Source organism: Sparus aurata, chromosome 17, assembly GCF_900880675.1.
Source record: "Sparus aurata chromosome 17, fSpaAur1.1, whole genome shotgun sequence".
Taxonomy (NCBI): domain Eukaryota; kingdom Metazoa; phylum Chordata; class Actinopteri; order Spariformes; family Sparidae; genus Sparus; species Sparus aurata.
In genome coordinates, this window is record NC_044203.1 from 15,138,425 (window position 1) to 15,165,708 (window position 27,284).

The following is a 27,284-nucleotide window of genomic DNA, read 5'->3' on the forward strand; positions in this document are numbered from 1 at the left end:
GCTTCTGTGTTTGCATGTCAGCTTATTTTCAAATGGGCAACCCTCCCTGAAATGTTATCACATAATGTCTGTATTTGTGTGTCACACTACTGCTGACGAGACAAAAGAAAGTGTCGCCATTTAGAATAAAGCACAAACACACATGAATTTATTTTGTTGTGGTTAAGCTCACACGCACAACCAACCCTAATTTGTCTCGGGTGGTATTGTGCATTTTGTTGTCTGCATTCCATTGTCTGTAACCATCCGGAGTCGTGTGAATGTCTGCATGTATTTGGATTGCCCTGTGTGACCCACCTTGTCATCTTGGGAGTCAGGCTGCAGCAGGCTGTGTTGCTGGATGGCCATGGGGGGAGGTAGAGGGACAGCATCGGCCCCCTCCTCTCCTTCCTCCTCACCGCAGCTCTGCATGCCTGATGAGGACGACTTTGACAAGGTACCACTGCTCAGCCCCTCATTACGCATACGCTGGAGAGAGACAGAGAGCAGGAAAATGATGATTGTCAGCTAGTGGGTCAGAAACAAAATGTTCTGACAGGGTCAGTGGTCCACTGATTCTTACTTCCTCAAGCGTCTCGTCCTGTGGCGTTGCGGCGCTGTCATCAGAGTCCTTCTGCGAGCCGTGCATTGTGTCCATGTTCTTCCTTGTTCCATCGCGGTTCTTCTTGTGCTTGTGGGCAAGCTTCTTGACGTGGCCGTCCGCTTTGCCGGAGCTGAGTCGTCGCACAGGGCTCGTCAGCCACTTTCTTAACGTGTTCCCAGGGCGTTTGGGGCCTGGTGAGCTATGAGGACCAAGCGTTTGGCTAGAGCCCGGTTGGAGGGCGTCGTTACTGGATACAGACAAGGTGTCTAAAGGTGAAGGGGAGAGAAGAAAGAGTAGGTTTATAATGATATTAACACAAGGATGTTGGCTTAATCTATGATCCAAATTTAGATTAAAGGGTTATCTCACCGAAAAACACAATACAAAATTCAAACTTCCAATTAGTCTTACATTGATTGACAGTTCTTTTAATTCAGGGAACACTATACAACAATTAATCCGTGTGATTAATGTAATCCTGTGTTCTGAAAGGTTTGTTTACATCACAAAGGCTGGTTTACACAGTGACAAAGGAGTCCTATATTTAGCCATTTTTCCATCTACAAATTCAAGTCTTTTCAAACCCCATTATTAATATATTAAATTATTTTGATTTGGAATTCTTTCAAAAATGACGCAGTTAAACAAACCATAAACGACACTAAAATCACAATTTAGACATGTGAGGTTGCATATAGTGAGGGGACATTGAGAAAAAATGTGTGCGCATTGATTTGTTTGTACAGTGTTTGTTTGTACAGTGTTTGTTTGTGCAGTGTTTGTTTGTGCAGTAGGCAGACGGGCCTCCTCCTCACAGTGATGGCGGCTCCTCTGGGAATCTGTAGGAGGAAAGCTCTTCTTCGACTAGTAATGGAGCGATGAAAATATAACACAGGAAAGGAATGCTTGAGGCTTTTGTCTGAATACTTCAAACATACAGCCACCTGTCTGCCTCATCTGCCTGCTCCCTCCCTCCTGTTCTGCTTCCTATCTTTAACCTGATTGCCTTTCCTCTCGACTGCCCTGACATCCCCTCATTCTCCACCATCATCAAAAATGCTGCTGCGTGCCATAGAGTGAAGAAACAAAACCTCTTGACTGGCTCAACAAACTATCCGATGGGGGAGTTTTGGGACTAAGGTTGGATTTCTTTGTGCAACATGACCCCAACTCTGACACCACACATCATTCCCTGAACCAGACCTTTCACCTCCTGTGAGACTTTACAGATTAACAAAAGGCAATAGCATGATTTAAGAGTCCCCCTTTAATCTGCTGCCAGCACAACAACCTCAAAAAATCCCTAGATATGACAAAGAACTTAAGCAGTCACCCAAAGACCATCCATCCAAATTCATTGGGACCAAGTTCTCATCTCATCTCTGAATACACCCATAAATTGATGTTTTTTATCACATTAAATACAAAGCTGTGCAAAGCTGTAGCTTCACTAAATCTGGAAACTCTCCTTCGGTGCACAATGATGCTCTCTTTGTACAAAGTAACATTTTGCACTTTAAAGCTAAGTGTCAAAAGAAAAAATGAGGTTTGTTAAAGTTTTCGCGAAACATATTCAACTCTGGATACATGATTAAATCATCAATATTTCTGGTTACTGTGCAGCAGCTTGACAAAGGAATATAATGGTTGAGAGATCATTCAGTTATTTAAGTGATTAAAAAGATGCAGCTGTTAAAGATTTAAGCATGTGACCAAGCTTATGGATGACAGGTGTGGTAATTTTGCCTGCCCTCATTGGACACTTTCACACAGCCTGAATGAACACATCTGCATGTGAACATGCGTGTTAGCCAGTGAGCCTCTGGGAGCTGTATTTTTACTGCACTCCGCTGATACAAAGCATGTGTTCTCACATTGCATGCAAAGAGAATAAGAAAGCACAGTTCCCAGAATAACAAGCATCTTCCACATCAGGCACCGTTAATACTCTAAAGCCATCTTCTCTGAGACTCCTCTCACCATACTACTCTGACAAAGCCCAGGTCATCTGGAGATTTCTTCAGCATAACCTGAGTGATGATGGCCCTGATCTTTCACCCATTCTGCAGTACTTTAACTGCTTCATGCAAGATTTTCTTAGCCGCAACCCAGGCCAACAACAAGGTGAACGTGTCAAGACAGAGCAGGCGAGAACACATCTTTTTATCCTCTTTTCATACTGCAATTTATTTCTTGTCAGACAGAAAGTCAGATGGATACAGCTCCATCTCCCTGGTAAGGGGGAGCTTGAGCTGCTCTGGTGATCTATAAAATTCCACCCAAAGGGCATATTTTAAAGACACAAGGTGTGGAGGGGTTGTCTGCCTTGCTTGAGGGCAATTTGATGGGAGATAATTCCTTTTGTTGGCACAAATCTTAACATGCAACTTCATTTTGGGGGGGGGGAGTTGTGATTTAGCTTCCTCCACCATCTCCCCTACAGTACCAAATGAAAACCAGAGTCCCAACTGTTCGTTACGATATTGCCCTGGAATGTTTTAGTCATGGAGCTTATTCAAGACTCTAATTCTGATGACACGGAATACCTTAGTTTACTATTGTTAGTCTCTAAAGACTTGTGAAAATGTGCCTTTATGAGTTCTGGATGTTGTTTCTTCAGTAGATAACACCAGTTCATTTAATTTATAATTCATACAAAAGCACAAAGTACAGTACAGGTGCTGACCATGCCTTTGAATGTCTGGGGTTTTAAAGTCCTGAAAACTTTCTGTAAATGACTGTAAGTGGACATTTAAGCATCACACAACTGTTGTTTTCAAATGTAAATAAGGCCCCTTTCTGCCATTTCAATTAAAACATACAGACAACACTAATGACCTACAGCTTACACACTTATACGTGCCTACATAATACAGTATATCACTTGGATGGAATTGGTTAAAGGGAATGAACCAGGGAGCCACACACAGGACTCAGGACTTCCCATGGAGTGCAAACAGACCGACGACATGCTGGGGTCACAACTTAACATGTAGCATGCTGTTGCAAAGTACATCTCAGCTATTACATCAAGGACTGTGGGGCAAGTCAAGCAGACAAATATATGTCAGTTCACACCAGTTGGGTCTCTGGTGAAACAATACTTTTATGCCTTTGAATATCACTCAAATACTCCCTATTTGAAACAATATCCTGTTGTAAGGCAATACTGCCACGATACGCTGACAATATTAAATTAGAATTTCATAAATTTGAAATATCATAACAGCATCAGAGAATAAGTTTAACTGGTAACATATATTTTAACCTAAATATGTTGTTAAATGTGCATTAATTTAAAATATAGCATATAGTATTTTGCCTGAAAACATTGTACAAAAAGCAAAGAAATCTACCTCCTGTCCTCAATGAATCACGACTAAAACGTCCACACTCTGACAGTTAGATTAGCATCTGGTACTATCTACATGCTGTGATTAGACTGAAGAGGTCGTGTTAACAGGGGTGTAAATGGATAAAACATGGGGTCAGTAGCCTTGACACATTCCTCTTCAGTAGAAAATAACCCTTGAGACACACATACACACAGAAGGCACAACCTTTGCCCTTTGCCCTGCAGGGCGTTTTTCATTGTGGAGACACCTCCAGAACAGCTGGTCGGGCTTGCAGTCATGGGAAACAAAAATGGGGGACACCCGGTTGGTTTGCAGGGGTGTTTGTCCTTAAAGACTCAGAAAATACATCAAGAAAAAATTAATAATCCATTCGATTGAAATATAAGACTTTAATATGTTTCACTACTCATCCAAGAGTGGATTATTCAGTTTGTCTTCATGCAATACTACCTGGATACAAACGCTACTGTATTTCACAGCATTTTAAGCTTCTTCACAACAACCACTGACATCTGGTCCCATCACCCCCATCTGGTATGCTCATAACATCACAAATGCAGAATTCCCAAATGTAAAAAACGAATCCGAACAAATACACTGGGGGCATACAGTATCTTGGTGCAAGGCCACAACTACATACAAAAGATTTACTGTAAATTGCTAGAAAATATCTGGAGCGGCAAGAGATTAAACTTTATGTTGCAAAACCCTATTAAAAGTAATTTATGTCAGTATCTCCTGTATAGATCTACAGGGGCTATAACTGTTTATGTCTCATCTTTATTACGTTGGTTGTCCCAAACTTGTTGAAGAACAGTTTACTTGACTGGCTTTGAAAACCTGTAGTGAACATGTCCATGTCTTTATTCATCTTCGCTGAAATTGTTATTCTGATGCATCCCTGCTTCCAGAACTATTCTGAGTCATAGAAAGGTTTTGACCAGTTCACATGTAGTAAATGCACATGCATGCTAGCATGTGTAGGTCATATAGATGTACAGACATTCAAACTTCCAAAAACCTACTTATTGCCTCCACAGTCTGCCTAAACATACAACAGTTACCTTTGATACTGGGCATGCAAGGGCACATTTGTATAACATCCTCCCAGTTTAACTCTGTCAGCTGATATTCCTGAGAAAAGACCCACCAAGAGTCCACCAGATGCTCTCCACTGCATCTTCAGATGTTTGCTAATTTATCTGCAAGCTACCAACATGCCATCATAATTCAGTCCCTGCTCATTGACGCTACTGCAATGAACCTGCTAGATTTACAACCTGATGTGTGTGCCCGTGTCTCAGAATAGGAGGAATGGGAGGGGCCCTCATACAAATGGAGTGATCCCTGCGCAGCTCCACAGAAGCATGCCTGGGATTCCAGAGGTGTCACCAGGGGAGCATCTTTCGTGTGGTCTTGTCTACCCCAGGAGAAGTGACACAAACACACAGACACACACAAACATCCAGTCGGTGAGGTTGGAGTCAAGCTTTTGGTGGTGGAGATGCAGCGTGTGGGAAAGCTCCCGGGGGTTTGGCTATAATTGATCTGTAAAAATGTGGACAATGCTGAGAGTGGGCTTGCCACCAGCTGACATAGTTAGGGAGGGCGTAGAGTTGGGATGGGACACATGGAAGAGTTTAGAGGCCATTTGCTACATATTCTGGTAAATCTAGTCAGATATTATGGTATGATATTATTATTATTATTAAGGCTGTATGAATCAAAACAACTATAAAAAATATTAAACGGTAAAAAGAAATGGAAATGGCAAAATCCTCATTTTCCATTTCTATACTATACTATTCTGTTCTCCTCTGTTCAACCTCATTATTTTCTTTTCCCCCTGGGGTCTGTGATAACACCCCGTGCCCATCTGTGCACTCGCATGACCCAGCATACAGATATGCACAAAGATATAATCTTGTAAATGTGATTTCAATAGATTTAATATCTCATCACATAACGGCGCATTCACCAAATTACTTTCACTGCCATAATGCCACAACGTAATCCAAACTTGATTAGTGAATGCCCTCTGCGTTAAAACCCATTTGAGAATAGCAGATGTAGAATCTATCACAAAGACGAGCCACCAACAAAGGGGTAGAACTGTCAAACTGTAGTAGTTTGTTGCACAGTAATTGCATTAATGATCCAACTTTTTGAACTTGCATGCTTTGAGAGCAAAAATTGCATCTTGATGTCATAAAATCCAAAATGTGGACAGCCTTACTCAGATGTTATCACTGTAGTTTTGAACGAGACAAGATGAACACTAACACCAAACTGGTCAACTTCATCACATGTCATTTAACTCGTTTCTATTTCTCTACTTTCCTGTATTCTGGATCTCACTCTGGTACGGACTAGAAAAGTGTTTAATTGAGAAAAACCTGCCCTGACAGCAAAGCCAGAAAATTACTTGTGTCCCAAACAGTTTTTTCCCCATGCGTTACAGCACCTACCCAGGTCCAGCAGCCAGAACTTGCAGTTGTCAGAATGTCCTCCCTGTGCTGAATCCATTGAGCAAAATGGGTTAAGGGACACTAATGACTCAATTCCACGGGCCATGTCAGCCAAATATGAAGCGTCTGGTATTCTGACTGGAAATACTCGCTCACAGCATCTCCACAGATACGACAACTGACTTTGAACTCATTGGCAAAAAACTAAAACTGCTCGAGTTATAGTTAAAAGTAAAAAATAATTCTGCAGTATGTCGCTGAAAATCCAGGGAGAGAAAAAGGTGAAGTCCAGCATGAGGAAAAAAAAAAAGTCAAATGCAGCGTTAGAGAGTAGGATGTTTTCTGTCTCTTTCTCTCTTTGTATCTCCTTCCCTCCCTCTGTCAGTGAGTGGGCTGCTGTGAGGATATTGGGCAAGCCTCCACTGTGCCTATCCTGTTCCAAGGGGATGTCTGTAAACATGCAGCACATCTACCGTATTACCCTTTGTAGAAGCACCCACTCAGTTTGTGTGGGCGGGTGCATATTTTACAGGCATCAGGATGCATACAAGTTTTGCAGTATGCGTGGAACAAATATAGACTCGGTTATGAAATCTGAGAGAAGTGAACTGCAAAATGTTCAGTGAGAGAAATTGGTTACAGATTTCAGATTGCTCTACAATTTTGAATCTCCATTAGGGGCTTTCAAGGGTCTCAGTTTTTTAACTGCTTCATATGTATTTAACACTAAACCCTGTTTTCCTACATCATTCCTTCATCTGGTTGGATGCACAAAGATCTCCCTGTTTAACTCTGAGTGTGTGTCTGTGTCCCTCCTCGGGCTCTAGACACTCTTTCCTGTACAAACACGCACACACTTGTGCATATACTGCCTGCACTTACTCTCTGCTCTTTACAGAGTCTTTTTCTTTTATCAATAACAGTCATTAACTGTGTACCTTTGTATTTATTTCATTCAGAGAGCCGACCTGCATATTTTTGTTTAACAGGGGAATTCCAGTTGTGTGAATGTGATTAGACTGTAGCTAAAAGTGTTCTAAATGCAATTTAACATGAATGAGTAGGTTTGAACAGGTTACAACAGCTAGTTGAACAACACAGGACTTGATTAAACATTTAGCAAAGTCACGATTCAGAGTTTCATTTTGTGGGGCATGGTTCCATTTGAAAAGGTCAACAGATCACCAATCTCAGGCCATGATTTCACTGACATTTTCAAATTCTTCTTTATAGATGTTAACCCTGTCTTGGTGGCTTTTTGCAGACAAGGGTAAGGTCTGACAACACCATCCTTGAGAGATCAAACAATAAACAATATAAGACAGAAATTCAGTTTGTTTCCAGGTTTGGTTTCTGTCTCAAACAAACAGGAAAAATATCTGGTAATTTTGACAGTTCTGTTGAGTTCAGTTCTTCCCCCACGAGTAAACCCATTTCCCAGAGAGATTAGTAATGAATCTCACAAAAAGAAAATAAAGCCTTATCTCTGAAACTGTTGGATAACCTCCGGTCCCCGGCAGTAGATCGTTTTCGTGCAGACAGGATGGTGTGTCTGGAGGCGCAGCTGCAGGCTACTGCTAAGCTAGCTGTGTCATCTTGTGTTTATTTTTTCCTTTGGATGCTCGTAAGTATGCAGGGCTGGAGAGAAAAATAAAATACGGGGAGAATTTCTGATCCTGCTTTTGATTTGAATGATCAAAACTGAAAGCTCATGTTGTCCACTTTCAATTTAGAATCGATATTGTGACACCCCATTAATCAGAGCAGCCAACCAGCTGCCAGCTGTACACTTTCCATACAAATCCTGTGTTATGTCAACCATTCAACCGCATTCTATTCTGTTACTCTAGACACAGACACTGGCCTCCAACAGTCAATTATTCCTGGTTGTGAGACACGGCAGGAAAAGGGGGTATTTCCCGGAGAACACTAATCCCCTAAACCGTCACCCTCCCTCAACTTTGGACAAAGCCGCCTACATGGTTGGTCAGGAAACACCAAAGGTTGACAAAGTAGCAAAAGATGTTTTTCTGTTATCCTTTTCCTCCTCCTCCGCAACAGCCTTTTTTGACCACAGCAACCCCTGCAGTGAGAGGCTCCTTTTCATCACTCCCTCTGGCCACCCAAACACACAGATACAAACAGTGAGGGAGGGCTGGGCGCAACCAAAGGACCGAGGAAAGCCTGATAAAAACAGAGAGCCTCTGTAAGCAAACAGAGATGAGAAACAGTAAAGCTGAAGCTAAAAGAATAAAACAAATAAGGCGCTGGGAAATTCTACCCTTCTTCCTTTTCTGCACTAGTAAATCATTCAGCTCATTCCAAAGTTGCAAGTTTCTGTACAGTACAAGTAGCCTGTAATTTAAATACAAATACAGATCTTCCTCATACTTACTACAAAAGAGGCTGCCAACAAAATATTTGTATGCTATATTACCATAGAAACAAGCAGCTCTCACCCACTCACAAGCACAAGCAGAAACTTCTGTCAAGACATGATGACAGCAGCTCATAACTCAAATGTCAAATGAGGGTCACGTCTAAGTAAAAAGACCGATTTCCTCTTACTCTCTGCTTTTAGCTATGTCTATTCTTTTAGTCCTTCAGAATTGGTTGGAATATGATTTTTTATGTCTTTCTCATTTTCCTTTTTGGCCATTCTGTGGCTTGAGATATGACAGGAAATGGGATGAGGGGGGTGGCATAAAGCAAAGGGCCACAGGCTGAACTCGAACCCTGGGCTGCTGCAGCCAGGACATAGCCTCTATACATGGGACACTCTACCAACTGAGCTACTGTCGCATCACGCTTAGATTATGATTTACAAGTGTTTACATTCATAAGAAAAATATATAATTAATGGGGCTAAACAAATAATTAAAATATGAGGGCATTCAAAATCAATATCCAAATTGCAGGAGCCACATTTCTTTAGTACTGCAGAGCTGCAGAGATACTTTGGTCTAAAAAGCTTGTTCTCCAGATGTAAGAGAAAATTATAATTTGGTACAGACTGCAACAAATGTCACATTACTGTAAAATCACATCGTGATTTTACAGTCTTTTCAGTGAAAACACAAATTACCCAATAATTGTTATTGCAATATCTGAGAAAAAAAACAATACAAATACATATACATGTACATATTTGCACAGGTAAATACAGTAAACACAGTATATATTTGTCTATGTAGTATTTGAGATAATATTAACACAAATGCTTTTCATGGTTCAGGTCCCGGCATGAGATAAAATATCTTGAAATCTGCAATTTGCCCTGACTGGCAGGGCTCAGTGAGATGTCAAACAGTAGGCGAGCAATTATCAGTGCATCATGCCATCAACTGATGCTTGAGATGAAAACAATGAAGGAATTAGTCACCATTACAGTAGCAGATCCAACAGCAGTTCATAACAATAAGAAACCGGATAGCAGTGGGGCCTGACATGATCCACACCAACTGGATGCCGAAACCAAAACCTGGCAGCCACCTCAATCCTCTACTCTGGCAAAGAACTCAAACAAAATACTCAGCAGTGGTATTCGATTTTAGCCCCAGGTTGATTTTTAATGATGGAGTATAAAAGCATGGCATGGAGTTCAAAAGAACCTGCCAACATGATCAAGCATGCACTGCAATGCATTATCAAATGTTTTTGTCTTTCTATATTGGGGACCTCGAGATCGCAAGTTAGCGACTTTATTAACAACAAAATAAACTTTGTTTCGCTTTAGAAAATGGGATAATCAATCCTTCATGAGAAAACAAAAGGTTATAACTTAGATTTTTCAGAGATCAACAGTGCCACGCAAAACATTTTAACAAGTTTGACAACTGATTAGAGCTGAAAACGTCAGATCAAGGACTACAACGCATCGGACTGAACTTCTTCTGCCTCAATCTTACTTTTTCATATACATACTTTATAACACCCTCCACTCTGAGCTTCTTTGCAGCTTCCCTATGCTAATAAGTAATCTTTAGGTTGAGGCCTACTGGACAGTAACACAACAGCTTTAAGTTAACTATTGTGGGTTAACCTATCACTTAGTAAGTGAAATTAATCATATTGCCATATTCATATCAAACCACTTTGGAGAACATTTTTCAAAGAAATGGTAAAAGTTCAGAAAACGGTTTGCTTTAAAACTCCCTTACTCAGCCCACACAGCAGTCTGTGTATGTCATGGTCCACTCATATTAAACTTTTTTTTGGCATAAATGGACCCTTTATCTCGAAAAATTAGCCTTTTGTTTCCTTGAGAAAACAAAATAATTAACTTGTGATCTTGAGATAACTGAATTTAAAAAAATCAATTGCAAGCTAGATTAACAGGCCCTTTATCATTGCACTTGGGTGAAATATTTTAATTTTAATCATATGTAGTCATGTATCTCATGCTATCATGAACTAACTTAGACACAGTTATTTTTGTTTCAGACTAATGAATTTATAATGTTTGTGTCTATATGTAGAAAAGTTCAGACTTTTCTAACAATCTGTGGGTGATTATAATTACGTACAAGTCAATTTTCTAGCAGGATATGATTTAACAATGTTTCTGTTGCTGTAACCAGAGCTGGAGTGATATTAAAACACATACAAACACACTGCGGAAATAACCATAGGAACCATGTTAATGACTTGTCTTAATAAGACCCTTTGGGCACAACAACAGATGCAGATTCTGACATCATATTCTCCAGGACTGAGCCCTCAAAAGGCCTTTTAACATTTTACTCTTGCATGCTGCTGCCTGTTTAGGACATAATAGGGGTTTCTGACAGTAATAACATCTGTGAATGTTAACAGTGCTGGGAATCCAAAGGTTGACATTATTTTAACATAATTAAAAGAAAGCTATGCTTCAAGTGGGCTTTCCACAGTTGCATAGCAACACCTACAAATACATGCACGTACTTCCTCAAGCAGCTGTTTGGTGAGAGGTGGAGGCTTTGCAAGTCACCAATGCTATGTTAGTAAACAAGAAATACTCCCAATTAGCTTTCCCTAATGTTTCAAGAGTCGACATCTGCATGGATGTGACAATCAGTTGTTGGGCGAGATAACAAGATCCTGCTGCCCACTTTTAGAGTTTCCAAATATGAAATGCCTCCAATTAGCTTTCTGAAGTGTTCGGATTTGCCTGAATTTGAGAAAATAACTTCCAGTCCACCAGCCAGGGTGGGTATGGTTATCCAAGTAAATATTCTGCTCCTACCTTTGTGGTTGAAGAGCCCCTCCATCTCCATAGAGGACCTGGAGTGAGCAATACAGAGCATGGAGCAGGGTACGATGCCCTCCTGGGCTGGACAGCGGTCCGTGGTGCGCACCAGGCACCAGTCTGGCTTGTCGTGGAGACGTTCTAGAACCTCCACAGTCTGACCTCGGCGCACTGTCAGCTCCCCACTGCTGCCACCATTACCGGCCACAAAGTCATGGATCACCACTGTCAACTCACAGCCACCGGAGAGCTGAAATGGAAGTAGGACAGGAGTTAAAAACCTACTAATGTATCTCTTATTTGTTTGTCTTATTCTTACTGTTCACATGGCTCCAAAGAATGAAAACAGCCTCCTTGGCACACTCTGTGAGGTTAAATTATATCCAACAAGTTTTAGGACAGAAACACTAAATAAAAGAATATCTTATGATTGCCATCCAATCTGTACTGATAACCAACACAGAGGACACTCTGGTGTTGCATGTCTGTAAGTGCCACTGTAAATTTCAACAATTTCATCAATTACATTTTCTGTTATTTCTCCTGCATTTGAATTTGCCACAAATATAAAAAAATTAGCAAAAAATACTACTTTACAGCTAATGCTAACAAGCACAACCATTGGGTAAAATTATTTCTGTCATCATTAAATGTAAATAATGGCTCTCAGAACAAAAATCTAGTATTATGCAAAATCCTTTGCTAACAGCACAGCTGCTCCATCAGCAGTTTAAAGAAAACATGCACATGTAATTATGATTGGTGACTCATTCTAGCACAACTGAACAAAACGTCACAATGACGATCTGACTCTAATCATATGATTGTCTAAGAAAAGAATCACAATATTAGATACAGGTGGAACAAGGTTGAATTAGTCATCTTGCTCCCTGGTTATTCTCAAAGGAGTTTGAGTATTACACGTGACTGAAAATGCAGCTGCTTGTTGCGATTAATGCTCTAACAGAAGTTCTCTGTGCTCACAGGTGAAAGATGGAGCATACACCAGTACACCACAGGGTGCACAAATTCTGTTACTGTAAAAATATGAAATATAAAAGCATACAATTTATGATCGTCTACAGTTAACTGGCTTTCTTGGATACAAGAATGCAATTTGATGTCACAAATAGCTAAAGATAGAGATCTTGTGCAATTTAATGTTTTCAAGTTTGCATCTTTTCAGCCACATGCCCATTAGACTAAAATTGTTCACACATTTCATGCTTTTAAAGGCTTAAAGCTGTTTACATTGAACACATGTTCCTTGTTTATAGTGTTGAGATATGAATGCATGGTCCTCGTGTCCTTTAACAATGAAATAAGTTCATGAATCATTTAAAAAATGTGTAAAGGTCACTGTAGTGTTTTTTTCTCCTGATATACCGCAAAGCACATTTGCAACATACCCGCTGGTAGTGTGGTAACGCCAGAGAGCTGAGGAGCTGAGAAATGGGATTTGAGCTTCTGTCCTCCAGCCTCTCCATTGTTTTCCACTCCCTCATTGCGCGAGAAGTCCAAAAGATTTAAGAAAAACTCTACAGCAGCCTGATTTCTTCAGCAATCCACTTAAGTCGTCTTAAATCACAATGAAAGGATGCTCACTTGATCAGCAAAGTTGTCTGGTAAGTAGAAGTATTTAACTTTTTATTGAGTATTTCCCCTTGGAAAAACAGCTCCAGATAATAACAACCCTGATCCATTAGAACATCCAGTGGCTAAAGAACAAGTTGCTGCCTTCAACAGCGCTCCTCTGTGGGAGCTTACAATCAGGCTATTGAAGTTTGAAAGATTCCCTGATGTGTGTCTCTTCCCCAGAGCGGAGCAGTTAATCCATCCTTGTCTTTAAACAAATAAACAATTCAGCTTACTAATGTCCATTCATCAAAAAAAACAACAAAAAAAGAAAATGCATACGGAAAAACTAAAAAATTTTGCGGAGTATTTCTCTGTTCGAAGCAAAGTGTTAGATCGATAGCTGTGAGGACCTAAAACTGTGCTCTCCTGTCTGGCATACAGACGAGCATCCTCTGTGAAGAGAGCGTGGGAGGCTGAAGCTGCTGACACACAAGTCAGTCACTAAAGCAGAGAGACACACACAGGAACAACGGCACACACACACTAAAACAAACACACCACTGTCACTGCCTCTTGAATGAGAGGTCTGACAGAGAGCCCTCACAGAGAGGGAGATAGAGAGGGGCATTCAAAAAAGTGAGACTGAGACCCAACATTTATATTTTGCACGTGTCTTTTGAATGCTCATGCATGGGAGCGTGTCCTTTACTGAGGGAACAATGACTAATGAATTCATGAGCACACACACGCTGCTCACCTGCTCAACTTTTCAATCGGGTTTTATGTTACATGAAACACCCACAGAGCTGAGCTTTTTGTGACAACAGTTAACTCAACAGCGATAGTGAACACATTAATCTAATTTTCTTTATTTAAATGTATGTGGCCAAGCTGGGGAGAGCCCAATTAAAGTGTGAAAATAATGAACTTGTGTAGGAGTCCACTGCCACAGTTTATAATTGGTATGACTTAAAAGTATGGACATATTTTCTATCTATGTGTGCTGGTATGTGTGTGTATGTGTTAGCTTTACAGTTGCTCATACTGAGCGTAGGAGGATAAGCCTTCTGTGGTGCTATTACCAGATATAACCACGGCCGACAGTGCCTGTATGCAGTGAGCTTAGATCCTCTCTCTCTCTCTCTCTTTCTCAAACACGCACACACACAAAATCAAACGCACACATGGTTGCACACATACAAACACACATTGCTATAAAGCTCTGTCAGATGGACTGTTTCTTCCTCCTTACACAAGCAAACACTTTCTCAGGAAACAACTTAAGGAGAGTTGCCTGCAACTAACCACTCTGCAGCTTCCGACAATCATGTCACCGTGTGACTGCATCATGGACCAATGACAGAGAGGCTACATAGAATTAACTGAATAGTGTGACATGTGAGGAGAAAATACTTTGTGTATTTCTAAAGTGCTCTCTGATACAACCCTGATTCTAAAGAAAATCTGGACGCTGTGTAAATCGTAAACACAAACATAATGCAATAATTTCCAAAAAAACTGTGTTTCCCAACAACAGTTTAACAAAATTTTTCCGAGACCATGGTGTCATATCGTTTACACAATCATGTGTTTCACAAGTTTTGAACCTTACCCAATCCTTTCATGTGAAAGAGTGAGTTCCTTTTATACAGTCATAATATTATCACCTGTTATCAATAAACCTCTTGCATATTCATAAGTATATGTTGGTTCTGTTATTGCACATTCATTAGAATTGTTTACTTCTTGTATAGTTGAAGATTATTATTGTTTATAGTATAGTTTGCACTGTGTATATACATTGTATATCTTGCTTTCTATTTATGTTATGTACAGTGTGTTTTTCTTTTTCTTTCTTTTTTTGTGGACCCACTGCTGCTGTGACAAAAATAATTTCCCAGTCTGGGATCAATTAAGTAATTCTATTCTATTCTATTACCTGTGGAATGTTCAAACAGGTGTTTTCTGAGCATTTCACATCTTTTCCAGCCTTGTGTTGCCCCTGTCCCTACTTGTTTGATACATGTTGCTGGCATCAAATTCAGAATAAACATATATATATATATATATTTTAAAAATCAATGACGTTGATGAGGTAAAATATTCAATATATTGTCTTTGTACTGTTTTCAATTTAGAACATGGGAAATAGTAGTAGCAAATCATCCCATTCTGTTTCATTTATGTTTAACATAGCGTTCCAAATTTTTTCTGAGTCTGGGTTATACATTTTGAGGATGAGGAAGGCCTTAAGGTAGTGTGTGGGTATATTTTTTAATGGGGGTGTTCCAACCTTATCGCTGTCCAGGGTGTTCTGGGATGTGCGTGAGGCAATGGAGATGGTATCAGGTTGGCTGCTGGCGTCTCCCTGGCTGTCCAGCTCCTCTCCGTCCCTGCATTACATTAATATTACAGTAATCATCATAATTTCATTATACCAATTATTACATGACATTTTACAGGAAATGTTGGTTATTTGGATGGTTTTTCCCCTTTGTAAAGTCACTTTTCCTTTATTATTTGAAAACTCACTGAAACAGTTTTAAAATACTTCTGTATTTATTCTCAAATATTTGTGGCATATACAAAAATATACATACATGGTGATCATGTGCATGAACATGTAAACTCATTAATACATATTAGCTTACCGTCTGCCTTTATGCTTTGTTGTGGTGGCTTTAGGGATGTGGATTGGCTCCTTCAGAGCTCCACGCAGGTGCACCGTTCGCTCCTGGATGACCTCTCTAATGTGTTTGATCCAGTCCTGCTTGTTATCGATACTTGAAGCCTGTGATACAATTCATGATTAGGTGAGATAAAGGTCAGATTCATAGGATTGTATATATATAACAATATAGTAAAAGAAATAATTTATGAAGCACCTTTCAAAACACTGTTACAGAACACCTTATGTTAAAAGCAGACTAAAATATCATAAAACATTTGAAATCACCAAATAGCAATTTAGAGTAATGGGTTTCTAAAAGCCATTTAAAAGAATTTGCAGCCCTGATCTCCATTCCAAATGAGCCCTCATTGCACGTCACACACGTTAATGTATTAATCTGAACTTTGTACTACGGTTATGTCAGCGATGTAGCCAGGTTAATTTCCTGCTTTTTCCACATACACACACAGACATTTAATCAGCAACAAGAGATGTGAACAGCTGAGATAAATGAAAGCAGGTGCCTTGTTCACTCAGCATGAATGTATGAATTATTGACACATAACACTGCATCTGGTTTAATTTAGCCATTATATAGTTATATCTAGTCCCACAAGAGTGCTTTGATCTCTGCAACCTTGTACTTGAGGATACCTCACTGAATATGGAGGATACCTCCATATTCAGACACAATGTGAAATGACGACAATAATGTCTCTTAAACTCCACTCAGTTTCCACAGAGAGACATTTGTCGTATGCCTCGTGTATTTACGTCAGTCGGCCAATGTGATGCCGTGTTGTGCATATGACTACCCTTGTCTGTATATTCTCCTCCTCTTTCACTTAGCAACGAGCAGCACCAAGGCTGCTGTGACGCCATGTTACATAAGACACAGATGAGGATGGTCATTAAAGGTTATGCAATAAAACAAATAGCTGTGCACATACACACAATGTAACACACACCGAGAATTCACTAGTTTCAGTCTTTCTCTCTGTCAGTCTCAAAAACAAACGTATACTGTATCTGCACACACACCCTGCATAAAACATTGCTTCTGACTCACTGCGCGAGAACTACCAAGTTGCTTGTGAGTTTCGATTTTGACCCGTCAACTGCTACGCTAAATGTTTCTGTGTGATGAGTGAATAAGAAGCAGAAAGTAACACTCCAACCCCCTACAGGGAGTGAACTTTCTTGGCTGAACAGAGGGGATGTAGGATTGAGTGGGGGTGGACTGCAGATATGGAGTGACTCTTCTGCCTTATGTGTTAACAACTTGACCACTCCTGCAGATGGGGAATCAAATGGGGCTCTGTTTTACACTCAGTACAGTGCCGGAAGTGGAACTGCAATTCCTTATGAAACAACAATGACAATGACAACTTATATCTGAAACTATTGTAAAATATTGAGAGAGGAAAAATATTCTTAGTTAATATGAATTCAGAGACCAAACATTGCCCCTTCATCTCCTGCATTTAAATCAACATCTTGATACCTTGAGGACGATCTTGTTGTCTGAGGTCGGGGTCCTGCCGACCCACAGGGCGAACTTACAAGGATCTCCCTCCACATGTTCTGTCACTCCAAGCTCCGAAGTCTGAGGGGTTGAATAACATGTCAGCAAATCCACATGACACATGAGCAAAAAATAATGCAATCCTGAATCAAACCAAGTCCAATGTTCACAAAGCTGTAGGCTGGGAGCAGCTTCAATCTAAATTCAAAAATGTTGATTTGAACTAACAAAACCTGATATGACCCAAGGATGAGTTGGATAATATGGCAACACGAGCTGCATTTAGTTAGGCAATCAATGATAGAAATTAACAGATATAATGACCTGGTATGTAATAAAAATTACAATTTGCTGTTGTCATGTGTTAGTCCGTACTTTTAACACTACTAAGGGCTGCATCCATACCTTCCTAGCATCATCCAAATATATCCCTAGTAGATCTTAATTGACTTCTATGCTATCTCAATTAATTAAAAAAACAAAACGCAATATAATCTAATAAAACATTACTTACAAATAGCTTGCTCTTGTACAGGTACTTGCTGCGCCCGTTGGAGTCTTTGACTTCTTTGCTGAAGACCAGGGACATCTCGAAGAGGAAGAGGTGCCGGTCACGACCCTTTCGGATAAGAGTCTTGGGATCCCAGACTTGGAAGGACTCCTGAAGTATCAACTCTCCTTGGGAGTCAATGTTCCCATCAAACCCTGAGATAGTAAGAGGAGAGAAGGAAAAGAGTCATTTCTGTGTTTTTTCAGGTGTATACCGTATGTACAAACACGTGTGTGGGCATACAGAGGTAAATTTAATTAAAAATAATTTGTGCTGAATGAATTGAAAGTGAGTGACATAATTTAATTCACAAAATCAATGAGGCAGTGAATGTTAGATTATGACAAATCATCAGACCTTCAGAACACACTCAGCTAGCAGCTGGCTATCAAAAATCAATTCCATGAGCTGTAGAGGTGTGTGTGTGTGTGTGTGTGTGTGTGTGTGTGTGTGTGTGACTGTGTGTGTGTGTGTATTTGTGTAAACCCACCATCCAGCATAGAGAGGTGCATGGCATCATTGGCTCTCTTGGGAACACTTAGCATCACTTCCAGACCATCCTTGATCTCTCCTTTACCTTCCTCACAGCATGTCAACAACTCCTACAGCAGATGAACACAAAGAGAGACAAAAGTGGCGTTCAAATGAAGAAGTAAAGAACACTTCAATAAGTTCATTACAGGGTTTAAGTTCCTATCTTATACATATTTTGCCCAGCAAAAAATGCTACCTTGTATTATTTACATAAGGACATGCTGTACCTTGAGAAGGAGCTGGTATTTAGTGATTCTCTGGACTGGTTTGATCAGGTAAGAGGAGATGGAGTTTGCAAGGCGATGTCTTTGTTGGATTTCCTGTAAATCAAAAAAGAGAAAAAATAATGTTATACAGAAGCCAAGGTCTTCAAACTCATTTAATGTACAAACACATCTTGAAAGCTAAACCACAACAACAATAACAAAGAACAATTTGTCAGTGTCAGGCTATTATAAACCAAAAGAAAATTGTCTATCTCTGCTCCCTGGATGTTTATTTAGTCCACGAAGCATGTATGTGTTACAAAATGTAAAAGAAAAAAGAAAAAACTCTAACACTAATATCATGTCAAGTCATCAACAAGTCATTTTACATCAGGCATTAATGGTACTAGGGACTTACATCAAAGTAGGGTCCAGCATGTTCCAGGATGAGCTGAGTAGAGTCCGGCTTGTTCTTACAGTAGTTCACATACATCTGGAACTTATCAGCCTGAACAGTAGGAACAACACCAGTGTTTACTCACAAGCTATACTCAAACTCATTATATTTAATATTGATCAAAACTGATCAGAGCAAACAAAAACTAAATAATACTGGTTAAGACATAAAAACAACTCAGGAAAACAAATTCTTGTAAATCTCTTACCCAGGTCACAAAACAATGGCCGACATCCTCTGGAAGCTGCTCATACTTCTCCAACTCCTTCAGGAAGATACTGTACAGAGACAGAAAGGATTCAAAAGAGGAGCACTCAGAAAACGAGAAACACATTTTGTATATTCTCTGCTCCTGAAGGATAGAAGGATTTCCATATTACAGTAATTGTATCATTTGTATCATCATCAAACTTAATTAGCTGATCGTTAGCTGATCACTGCTCTACTGACTTGTGATGAAACTCATAGAGGTCCTGCATGTTCCCAAAGATGATGTGTTCCTTGTTGACAATACCGGGAGGAATCTCCTCCACACCGCTGGTCATCTCCCACAGGTAGGTCTGCACAAACACCAGAGCATTATTTATCAAAAACCTAGAACCATCTTTGTGCCAACTCGTCTGATGTAGGAGCATCTATTTTCTTGTTTTGTGAGCAACCAACGGAAATATCTAAAGGTAAAGTACAGAGAGAAATTGCAAGTGGACTATCAAAATATAACCATTTAAAAAAAAAGAAAAACAAAACACAGCAGTGGCAAAAAAAGAGTCATTCATATCAGGAAAAAAATATCTTTTTTAAGGTACACAAGTAGCTATGAGTGTGTTCATTAGAATACTTACATCCATACACTCCCGTAGGTCTCTGACGTAGGCTTTCTCTGTCTGAATCAGTTCGGCCATTATAAATCTGAAAGGAGATGCACATTGAGTATAGAGACACTGATAAACATGGTCAGATGCTGTAGCTCACCAATATAAACAAAGTGTACCTGACAACCTGCGATGAAGACTTAAAACTATACGGTGATACATTGCAAAACTAAAACATTAAGCATGTAAAAGAGTACTCGGTTTTACTGTTTCTACATTATCTGTAACTACTACTAATCTAGCTATCAACACATGCTCAAAGACAGACTACAAGAACTGGTCGTATAGTCAGTAATAAAAAAAAACTGTAATGTCAGCATGTTATGAGTTAAAAAAGCCAATCCACGTGACAGGAAAGTGTCTCCTTGTCACTTGACAAAATATTTAGTTCACAGTACAAAGCCATTGGATATCATGTTTTGACCTACAGTCACAAATAGTCTCCTGTTACAGTAGGTGGCAGCACTGTAGACATCTATTTACTGCTCCGAAGCAGCTCCTCTATTGTGACATTCTTCTAAGCATAGATTTAAGAAAAAACTAGCTATGTTAATGATTGTGAGTGCATTACAACCCCCTTATGGCTCACTTATGGCTTGTGAATATATGTACTTTAATTTGCAGGCTGTCCATGGGCCCCCTTCTGTTTGTTTTTCCCCCATAAACCATTTAAAACCAATTACCACATTCTGTACAGCATCAGGAACACTTTCAACGATTTGTGATAAATGCTCATGAGACACATTACTGCTCTGCATCCTTTCACATGCACCATAAATTTCATCTCCATTTCTTTAAACACTTGATTAGAATCAAAGATTTCCGCTTTCACTGTGATGTGCTCATGTTCTCTGGGTATTCTGACATTACAATCCACATTATCACTAACAATTTGAAATGAAAGTCTGGCTGCAGCTACACAATCTTAATGGGACTCACAAAACTGTTTTCATATGTTTGCAGGAAATTATTGAAGTATTCATGCAGGCAGCATTCCTGTGATGCTGAGCATCAGGTGGTGATCAGTGGAGAGTATTCCAGGAAAATGGCTGCTGCACTTACTCTTTCCTTCGCGCTGACTTCCTCTTCTCCTCATTCAGTTCATGGGCAGCATCCCTCAGCTTGACCTCTGACCCTGGAGCGCTGGCAGGGATGATGTCCAGTTGCAGCTCTTTACTCTGAAAAGGATGTGGTGGACAATCAATGGACACCAGTCAACACATCAATGCATGATGTATTTGCATTCTCTCTCTGTTAGAAGTAACTGGAGATGGAGTTTAAATAGGAACTTGCAGTAAACCAACAACATCTGACCCTCTGGTGAAAGCTCCTACACATGAAACTACAATAACATGAAAGCCAGGAAAAGTTTATACGATTAAATTCACCACATGACTTTGTCATACACTTGCACTATAAAGACTAGAGACAGAGGTTCTGTTCTTATCACTATAACCTGTGCCAGACATATCAACACATGTATCTTTCTATGTTTTTTATTATACAGCATCAACCTGAGCGTTTAGAATTGAGCATATGAATTGAGTTTCAAAACACACATAGGAAGAATACAGGTTATATCCGTCTCTTCTTTGAGTTTTATCAATGGTGCACACTCACAGCCTTGTTGGAGTCGGAAGAAATGCCAAGCGCCGTTTCCAGGCAGGTTCTGTATTTGTCCATGCGGAGAGAGAAGTCCCTGTAGCGCTTGTCCACTGAGGACACCCATTTCTTTATCTCCAGGGCATGGGCGTGGCCCTTGTCACAAAACCCATCTGCCAGCTGGATCAACAGCTTTACCCGCTCTTTGGTTTGCTGTCAATAGATAGACATTTAGGGAGGGGATAGAGATAGAGAGACAGAGAGTGGAAGAGAAGAGAGGTGGCCACAGAGAGGCGGTGCCGGTGTAGGAAAGGTAGATAAGAGAGAGAGAGAAAGAGAGTGAATGTGTGTGTGTGAGAGAGAGAGTGAGAGAGAGAGAGAGAGTTAGCAATCATTGTGTTTGCTTGATGGACACAATAGCTAGTTCTCCAACACAATAACAGTAACACCAGCAATGAGAAAAGAGGACAATACACTGCCCTGGGAATGGGCCTCACAGCAGAGTGCAGGACTGTGCAAACATACACACAACCCAACAAGGAGAGCAACAGGCACAAAAACGCACAGTTGCTATCCTCTCCACCTTGTTTTACACAGTAAAAGATTGACAAATAAACTTGAACCAACACAGACCTTTGCTGTGATCTGGAAGTCCTCGTGCTCTTTGAGCAGCTCCTGCGTGTGATGAATGCTGGAGCCGGTCGATGTGTGTGTGGACAGGTAAAACTCCCCAGTGTCATGGATCCACTCCAGGGCCTGAGGAAACAACCAATCACAAGTGAGTATGTTTACACTGCGGGGATTTCAGTTACACAGTTTGACACAGTCTCTATTAACTATCCAAATCTTAAGACCTGGTTCAAACTGGTGCACAAACTCAGTTGACATCTATAAAATTTGAGAAACAACAATATGATAAAGGAAAAAGATTTTTTGACACATATTATCAATATACCATACATATACAATCTGCAACCAGTGATCAAAAATTTAACTTTAAAATATCTAGCATTCAATTTCCAAAGGTCCCATTTAGTTTTATTTTCTTTTATCAGTGTACTTCATAACTAGAAGTGGCAGAACTGGTACAGGCAAACTGTGAAACCAGAAAGCATTTGGGCCCTGCGGATAAAACCTGGATTGCCCTAGAATAGCCATGTCCTAGAAACGTCTATGATGTCATCTGATTTTCACATTGCTCGGTACCTGGGCCCTGCCCTCATAACACCACAAGAGGGAGCAAATTGTCTTATATTTAAACAGCATTAGACCCCTTACATGAAGAGTCTAGAGCTTAAATGCCATGGATTCTAACTTTCTTTGGCTTCTTGAAAAGTTTCAAGCAGTCATGTTTGAATTAAACAACTGTATCTTTGAACAATGGCTGTTCTGAGCCAGGTTTGATAAAAAAAAATATTGAGTGTTATTGATCTCTTACTCTTTTAAAACACAGAAAAACACCACAACAAGAGGTCCCAGAGGCTGAAATGTTTGGTCCAGCCGAGGGCTAAAAATGAGTGGTTGGAGACTTATGTTTGGCAATGCTCTGTAATAAACGTGGTGCTTAAATTTAGTGGGCCACATAATGATAGCCGTCCTTATGACTGTCATTGTTGCAAATGTCTGCAGGATTACATCATTTCCAGTATATCTGAAATGTATCATTACCAAGAAAAAACAGACTGCTCGACTTAAAAACAGAGTCAAATGAAAGTTGCAGCTGTATACTTGAGGCAAACCAACTTGCTGATTTGATTCCAATGCAAGCAAGAGTCGATCATCTAATACGGAGGAGGATGGCAACTGAATGAAACAATGCACGAATGCACTCAGACTTATCATTGCTAGTGGCCACATAAACATCCAGTATACACTCGTTCCCAAGAACACACCTGTTTTGCGCTGCGTTCAAACACAACATATTGCTGGCACTGGTCCAGCCTCCGCTTCCTCATGGTCCAGAAGTGGAGCACTCTGTTCTCTCTCTGCAGCAACTCATTCAAGATATCTGATGGAAAAACACAAGCATTAACAATTCTTGTATTTTTTGTACATCAGCATTATACAAGAACGTAACTGAAAACCTGGATTTATAATACTGTGAATGAATTAAGAAGCCTGCGACAGTTAAAAGTTAAATATACAATTTGATAAAGATCTTTGTATTATAAGATGCAAAATGATGAAGGAAACTGCTGAGTTGTCTACTTACTCTTGACCTGAGTCTCTGGAGCTTTGACATGGGACAACATGCCAGGCATATTGACACTGTTCCTGTGCAGGTACTTTAAGAAGACGTCAGCATTACGCCGGGCTAATGTACAGGCCTGTAAGTGTGCAGAATGAGAACATATGTCACATACAGGCTCAATAGTAATACCTTTCTGATTAATATAGACATTTCCTTAGAAATCAACCTAAAAACAAGTGATTTGATACGTCTTTTCTTGCTTTTTGTCTCACCTTGAGGAAGGCCTCTTTTTGCTCCAGATGTTTGCTGATCATAGGAGTGACGTGGTCTGACTCACTGTTCGGGCCCAGCTTATCAGCACCGCCACACCAGTCTTCTTCTCTCTTATACTCCTGCTCCAGGCTTTCTAACACACTGCACACCTGAGACATAGATGAAACAGTATATAAAACCACTGTACGGTGCAACACTGGTCCTCTACTGCTCAAGACACACATGCAACCTGTGAAATTGTACATCCTTGAGAACATTGTTTTTACGATACTCTGACACTGCAGGCAGACAATTTGCAGGTACACTGACAAAGGACAGTGCCCTTCCATAATCATGTTTGCCTGATTATCTGACACTTAAACACCTGTTTATCCCCCCCCCCCCCCACACACACACACAAGTACCTGTTCAGAGGTTTTGTAGAAGGCAACAGAAGCATTAACCAGCTTGAGTCTGTCCTCCATCTTCAGCATCAGCTGCTGCCAGTGGTCTGCTACCTTCAAGTCACACAAAATAAATCAGTTTACAACAAGCACCTTTAAAACCATGTCACCTCTTCCACTATTCATGCTCTCCATTAGAGATGTATGAAATTGTTGGATGGATACCTTTTCCGCACAGTCCCTGATCATATCCATGTCGTAGTGGTTTGCCTGGAGTAAGGCCTCAGCCTTCTGCTGTACCTGCAGTGCACTTTGATGGGTTTTCTGAATGCGGGGTGAGGGTGAGATAAAAAAAACAACATGAAATTCAAGAGTTATATGAACCTCTATATCACAGCCATTGCTTTCAAAATAGGACCCCAGCTTCTTGTTGGCCCTGCAGGACAGCTTGGTGGAGGGTGGAGGAGAGGCTAGATAAATAAAAGTTGTGTGTGCTTATGGCTGTGTCATAAAAGATTGTCCTGGAGTGAGCATTCTGGGGAGGAAATGAGATAGGGAGGTAAAAAAAGAAAGTATTTTGTGATTTTTTTTCCCCCTCCTTACTGGACTCAGAGCAGTAGAGGGAGGGGAAACAGAATAAGATGAAGGAAGAGTGAAGGATTTCCTGCAACCTTTGGTAATGTCTGCTGCACCTACAGGGTACCATCAACGAGGACATTCCCATATCAGTTGCTATTTTCTTACCACACAGGGCCCATTGTGGGTTTCAGGGACTCCAGTTATGGCATGCGGATTAAAATTCAAGTCTCACACAGACAATAATCATAAACACAGCTTCTTCTGTGAGTGCATCTTTGTGTGTGTGCGTATATGTGAGCTCTGGAGAAGTAGGTCAGGTACAGGTCTGAATTAAAATGAGCCAGGCTCGACAAGAGTTCAAAGGAAAGGCACCCTGCATAATCAGTGGTAAAAGGAGAAGGGAAGTAAAGAAGAAAGGTAAGCAGAGAGAGAAGAAAAAGAGAGGTAGATAAATCAGTTATTCATAATTCCATTTCATGTGTGACTTGTGATGAGACGGGGAGGCAGTGGATACATGTATGAACCCGAGAACAGTTTTCCCAGGATGAACAGGGCAAAGGAGATACAAAAGTAGGACATGGGGTGATGAAGAATGGAGCATGAGGAGATGAATTGAGACCAACAAAAACAAAAATACAAAATTATGAAATATGGATTTTTTTCAAAATGTTACCTCTATTGCATGTTGGAATTGCTCATGTTCTTTCTGCAGCTGTTCAGCTTCTTGTAACGAACTGGCTGTGATCAGACCGGCGTTCAGCATGGATTCACCATTACGGATCCAACCCAGAACCTAAAACAAACAGACAAAAATCACTTTGCTATCATCACTGTATATTTTTGGACATATTAATGGACTGAAATTATCTGCACAACCTACGCTAAAAAAACATCTTAACAAACTTCACTGCAGAGGCTCACGGCTCAAGTCCGACCTGTGGCCCCTTGCTGCATGTCACCCCCTTCTCTCCTCATCCTGATCCCATTTCCTGTCGTATCTCAAGCTGTCCTAACAAATAAAACCATGACAGAACCCACAAACACTTGAAACAATCAGCTTTTAGCTCTCTCCATGTGCACCAACCACCTTCTTTTATCTTCCTCTGCTCATGTTTTATTTTCATTGTTTCTCTAACCCCGACACCTCCTCATGCCATTGCATTCTCTCTCTGTCCACGCTTAAATTCCTTGACATCAAATTTCACTTTGCACACGTTTCCCTACCTGCCTACTCTATCCTTTACTTAGCCCCTTGCACATAATCACTTCAACTACCACACACACTGCCTCACACACACACGCTCCTAGATGCACACAAAATCCCATTTGCTCATAGTTTTGTTGGCCTAGTTTTAGCCAAAGGGTATGCTAAACACAGTCTGACAGAACACCTCTCTCTGACTCAGCAAAGCACACCTGCTGTGTGGGTGATGGGCAGAGCTGCAACTGGATCTTGGCTGTAAAAGTGATGATGCAACACAACTCTGGCTCCTGTTTTTCAGCAACTATAACAGGGTCTGTGTTTCCACTGCACTTGCAATGTCTCGAGGCAGGACAGGTATGCGTGTTTGCTGCTGGACGTCAGAGGAGCTGCACGTCTATGTTACGTAACTCTAATCCACGAACAAACAGCAGCAATATCAGCAGTAATGACTACATGTATGATTCACCTGTAAGGTATGAAAAACAAGTAGAATGTAGTGACATAATATATTCCTTTATTTCATGATACCACACCACGCTGACGCAGTTTTATAGTACTTTGACGGTGCTTTTATCTGTTATAACGCACGCTCTAGTCATAATCCCTATTCTTAACCACCTCTCAGTTTTGGACATCTGAAGCTGAAAAAACAAACAAACCAAAAAAAAAAACCTTAACTGTTGTGTAGTATTCTCTAACCAGGACTGAAAGACTGGATATTTATATATCAGTCGCAGGAATATACAGGCTACAATTACCAGATTATGGTTGTTTCAAATTTAGTCTAACAGGGTTTAGGTAAATTCCCAGGATGCAGTGCAGGGATTGCAACAGCCAAGCTCTGTGAAAGAAAATAAGTTGAGCTGTATTTTACACTAACATCTCAGTCATTCCATAGCGGCCTCTCTGTGGGTAGATGACTAGAAAACAACACAAACATCACACTGATGTAACACCATCATCATACTGTCAGGTCTATTCGATCAATGCGATGGTAGTTCATCTTCTGAAATGCTTTGCTGCAG

At 40.4% G+C, this 27,284-nt stretch overlaps 1 protein-coding gene across 6 annotated transcripts in view; it reads right to left on the minus strand.

Annotated features, from left to right (window-relative positions):
- Nucleotides 1-27,284, minus strand: part of triob (trio Rho guanine nucleotide exchange factor b) — a 108,427-nt gene that overhangs the window by 11,820 nt on the left and 69,323 nt on the right. For all 6 annotated transcript variants that reach the window (XM_030393891.1, XM_030393888.1, XM_030393890.1 and 3 more), the window contains 22 exons: nucleotides 25,729-25,848; nucleotides 24,702-24,800; nucleotides 24,498-24,590; nucleotides 24,093-24,242; nucleotides 23,842-23,956; nucleotides 23,522-23,637; nucleotides 22,263-22,385; nucleotides 21,648-21,842; nucleotides 21,090-21,205; nucleotides 19,998-20,064; nucleotides 19,606-19,715; nucleotides 19,364-19,433; nucleotides 19,117-19,206; nucleotides 18,720-18,812; nucleotides 18,449-18,560; nucleotides 17,923-18,113; nucleotides 17,388-17,489; nucleotides 15,864-16,003; nucleotides 15,506-15,605; nucleotides 11,632-11,884; nucleotides 563-849; nucleotides 298-468 (listed from right to left, as the gene is read on the minus strand). In XM_030393891.1, coding sequence (XP_030249751.1) covers nucleotides 298-468; nucleotides 563-849; nucleotides 11,632-11,884; nucleotides 15,506-15,605; nucleotides 15,864-16,003; nucleotides 17,388-17,489; nucleotides 17,923-18,113; nucleotides 18,449-18,560; nucleotides 18,720-18,812; nucleotides 19,117-19,206; nucleotides 19,364-19,433; nucleotides 19,606-19,715; nucleotides 19,998-20,064; nucleotides 21,090-21,205; nucleotides 21,648-21,842; nucleotides 22,263-22,385; nucleotides 23,522-23,637; nucleotides 23,842-23,956; nucleotides 24,093-24,242; nucleotides 24,498-24,590; nucleotides 24,702-24,800; nucleotides 25,729-25,848 — 2,913 coding nt within the window. The remainder of the gene's footprint in view (nucleotides 1-297; nucleotides 469-562; nucleotides 850-11,631; nucleotides 11,885-15,505; nucleotides 15,606-15,863; nucleotides 16,004-17,387; nucleotides 17,490-17,922; nucleotides 18,114-18,448; nucleotides 18,561-18,719; nucleotides 18,813-19,116; nucleotides 19,207-19,363; nucleotides 19,434-19,605; nucleotides 19,716-19,997; nucleotides 20,065-21,089; nucleotides 21,206-21,647; nucleotides 21,843-22,262; nucleotides 22,386-23,521; nucleotides 23,638-23,841; nucleotides 23,957-24,092; nucleotides 24,243-24,497; nucleotides 24,591-24,701; nucleotides 24,801-25,728; nucleotides 25,849-27,284) is intronic.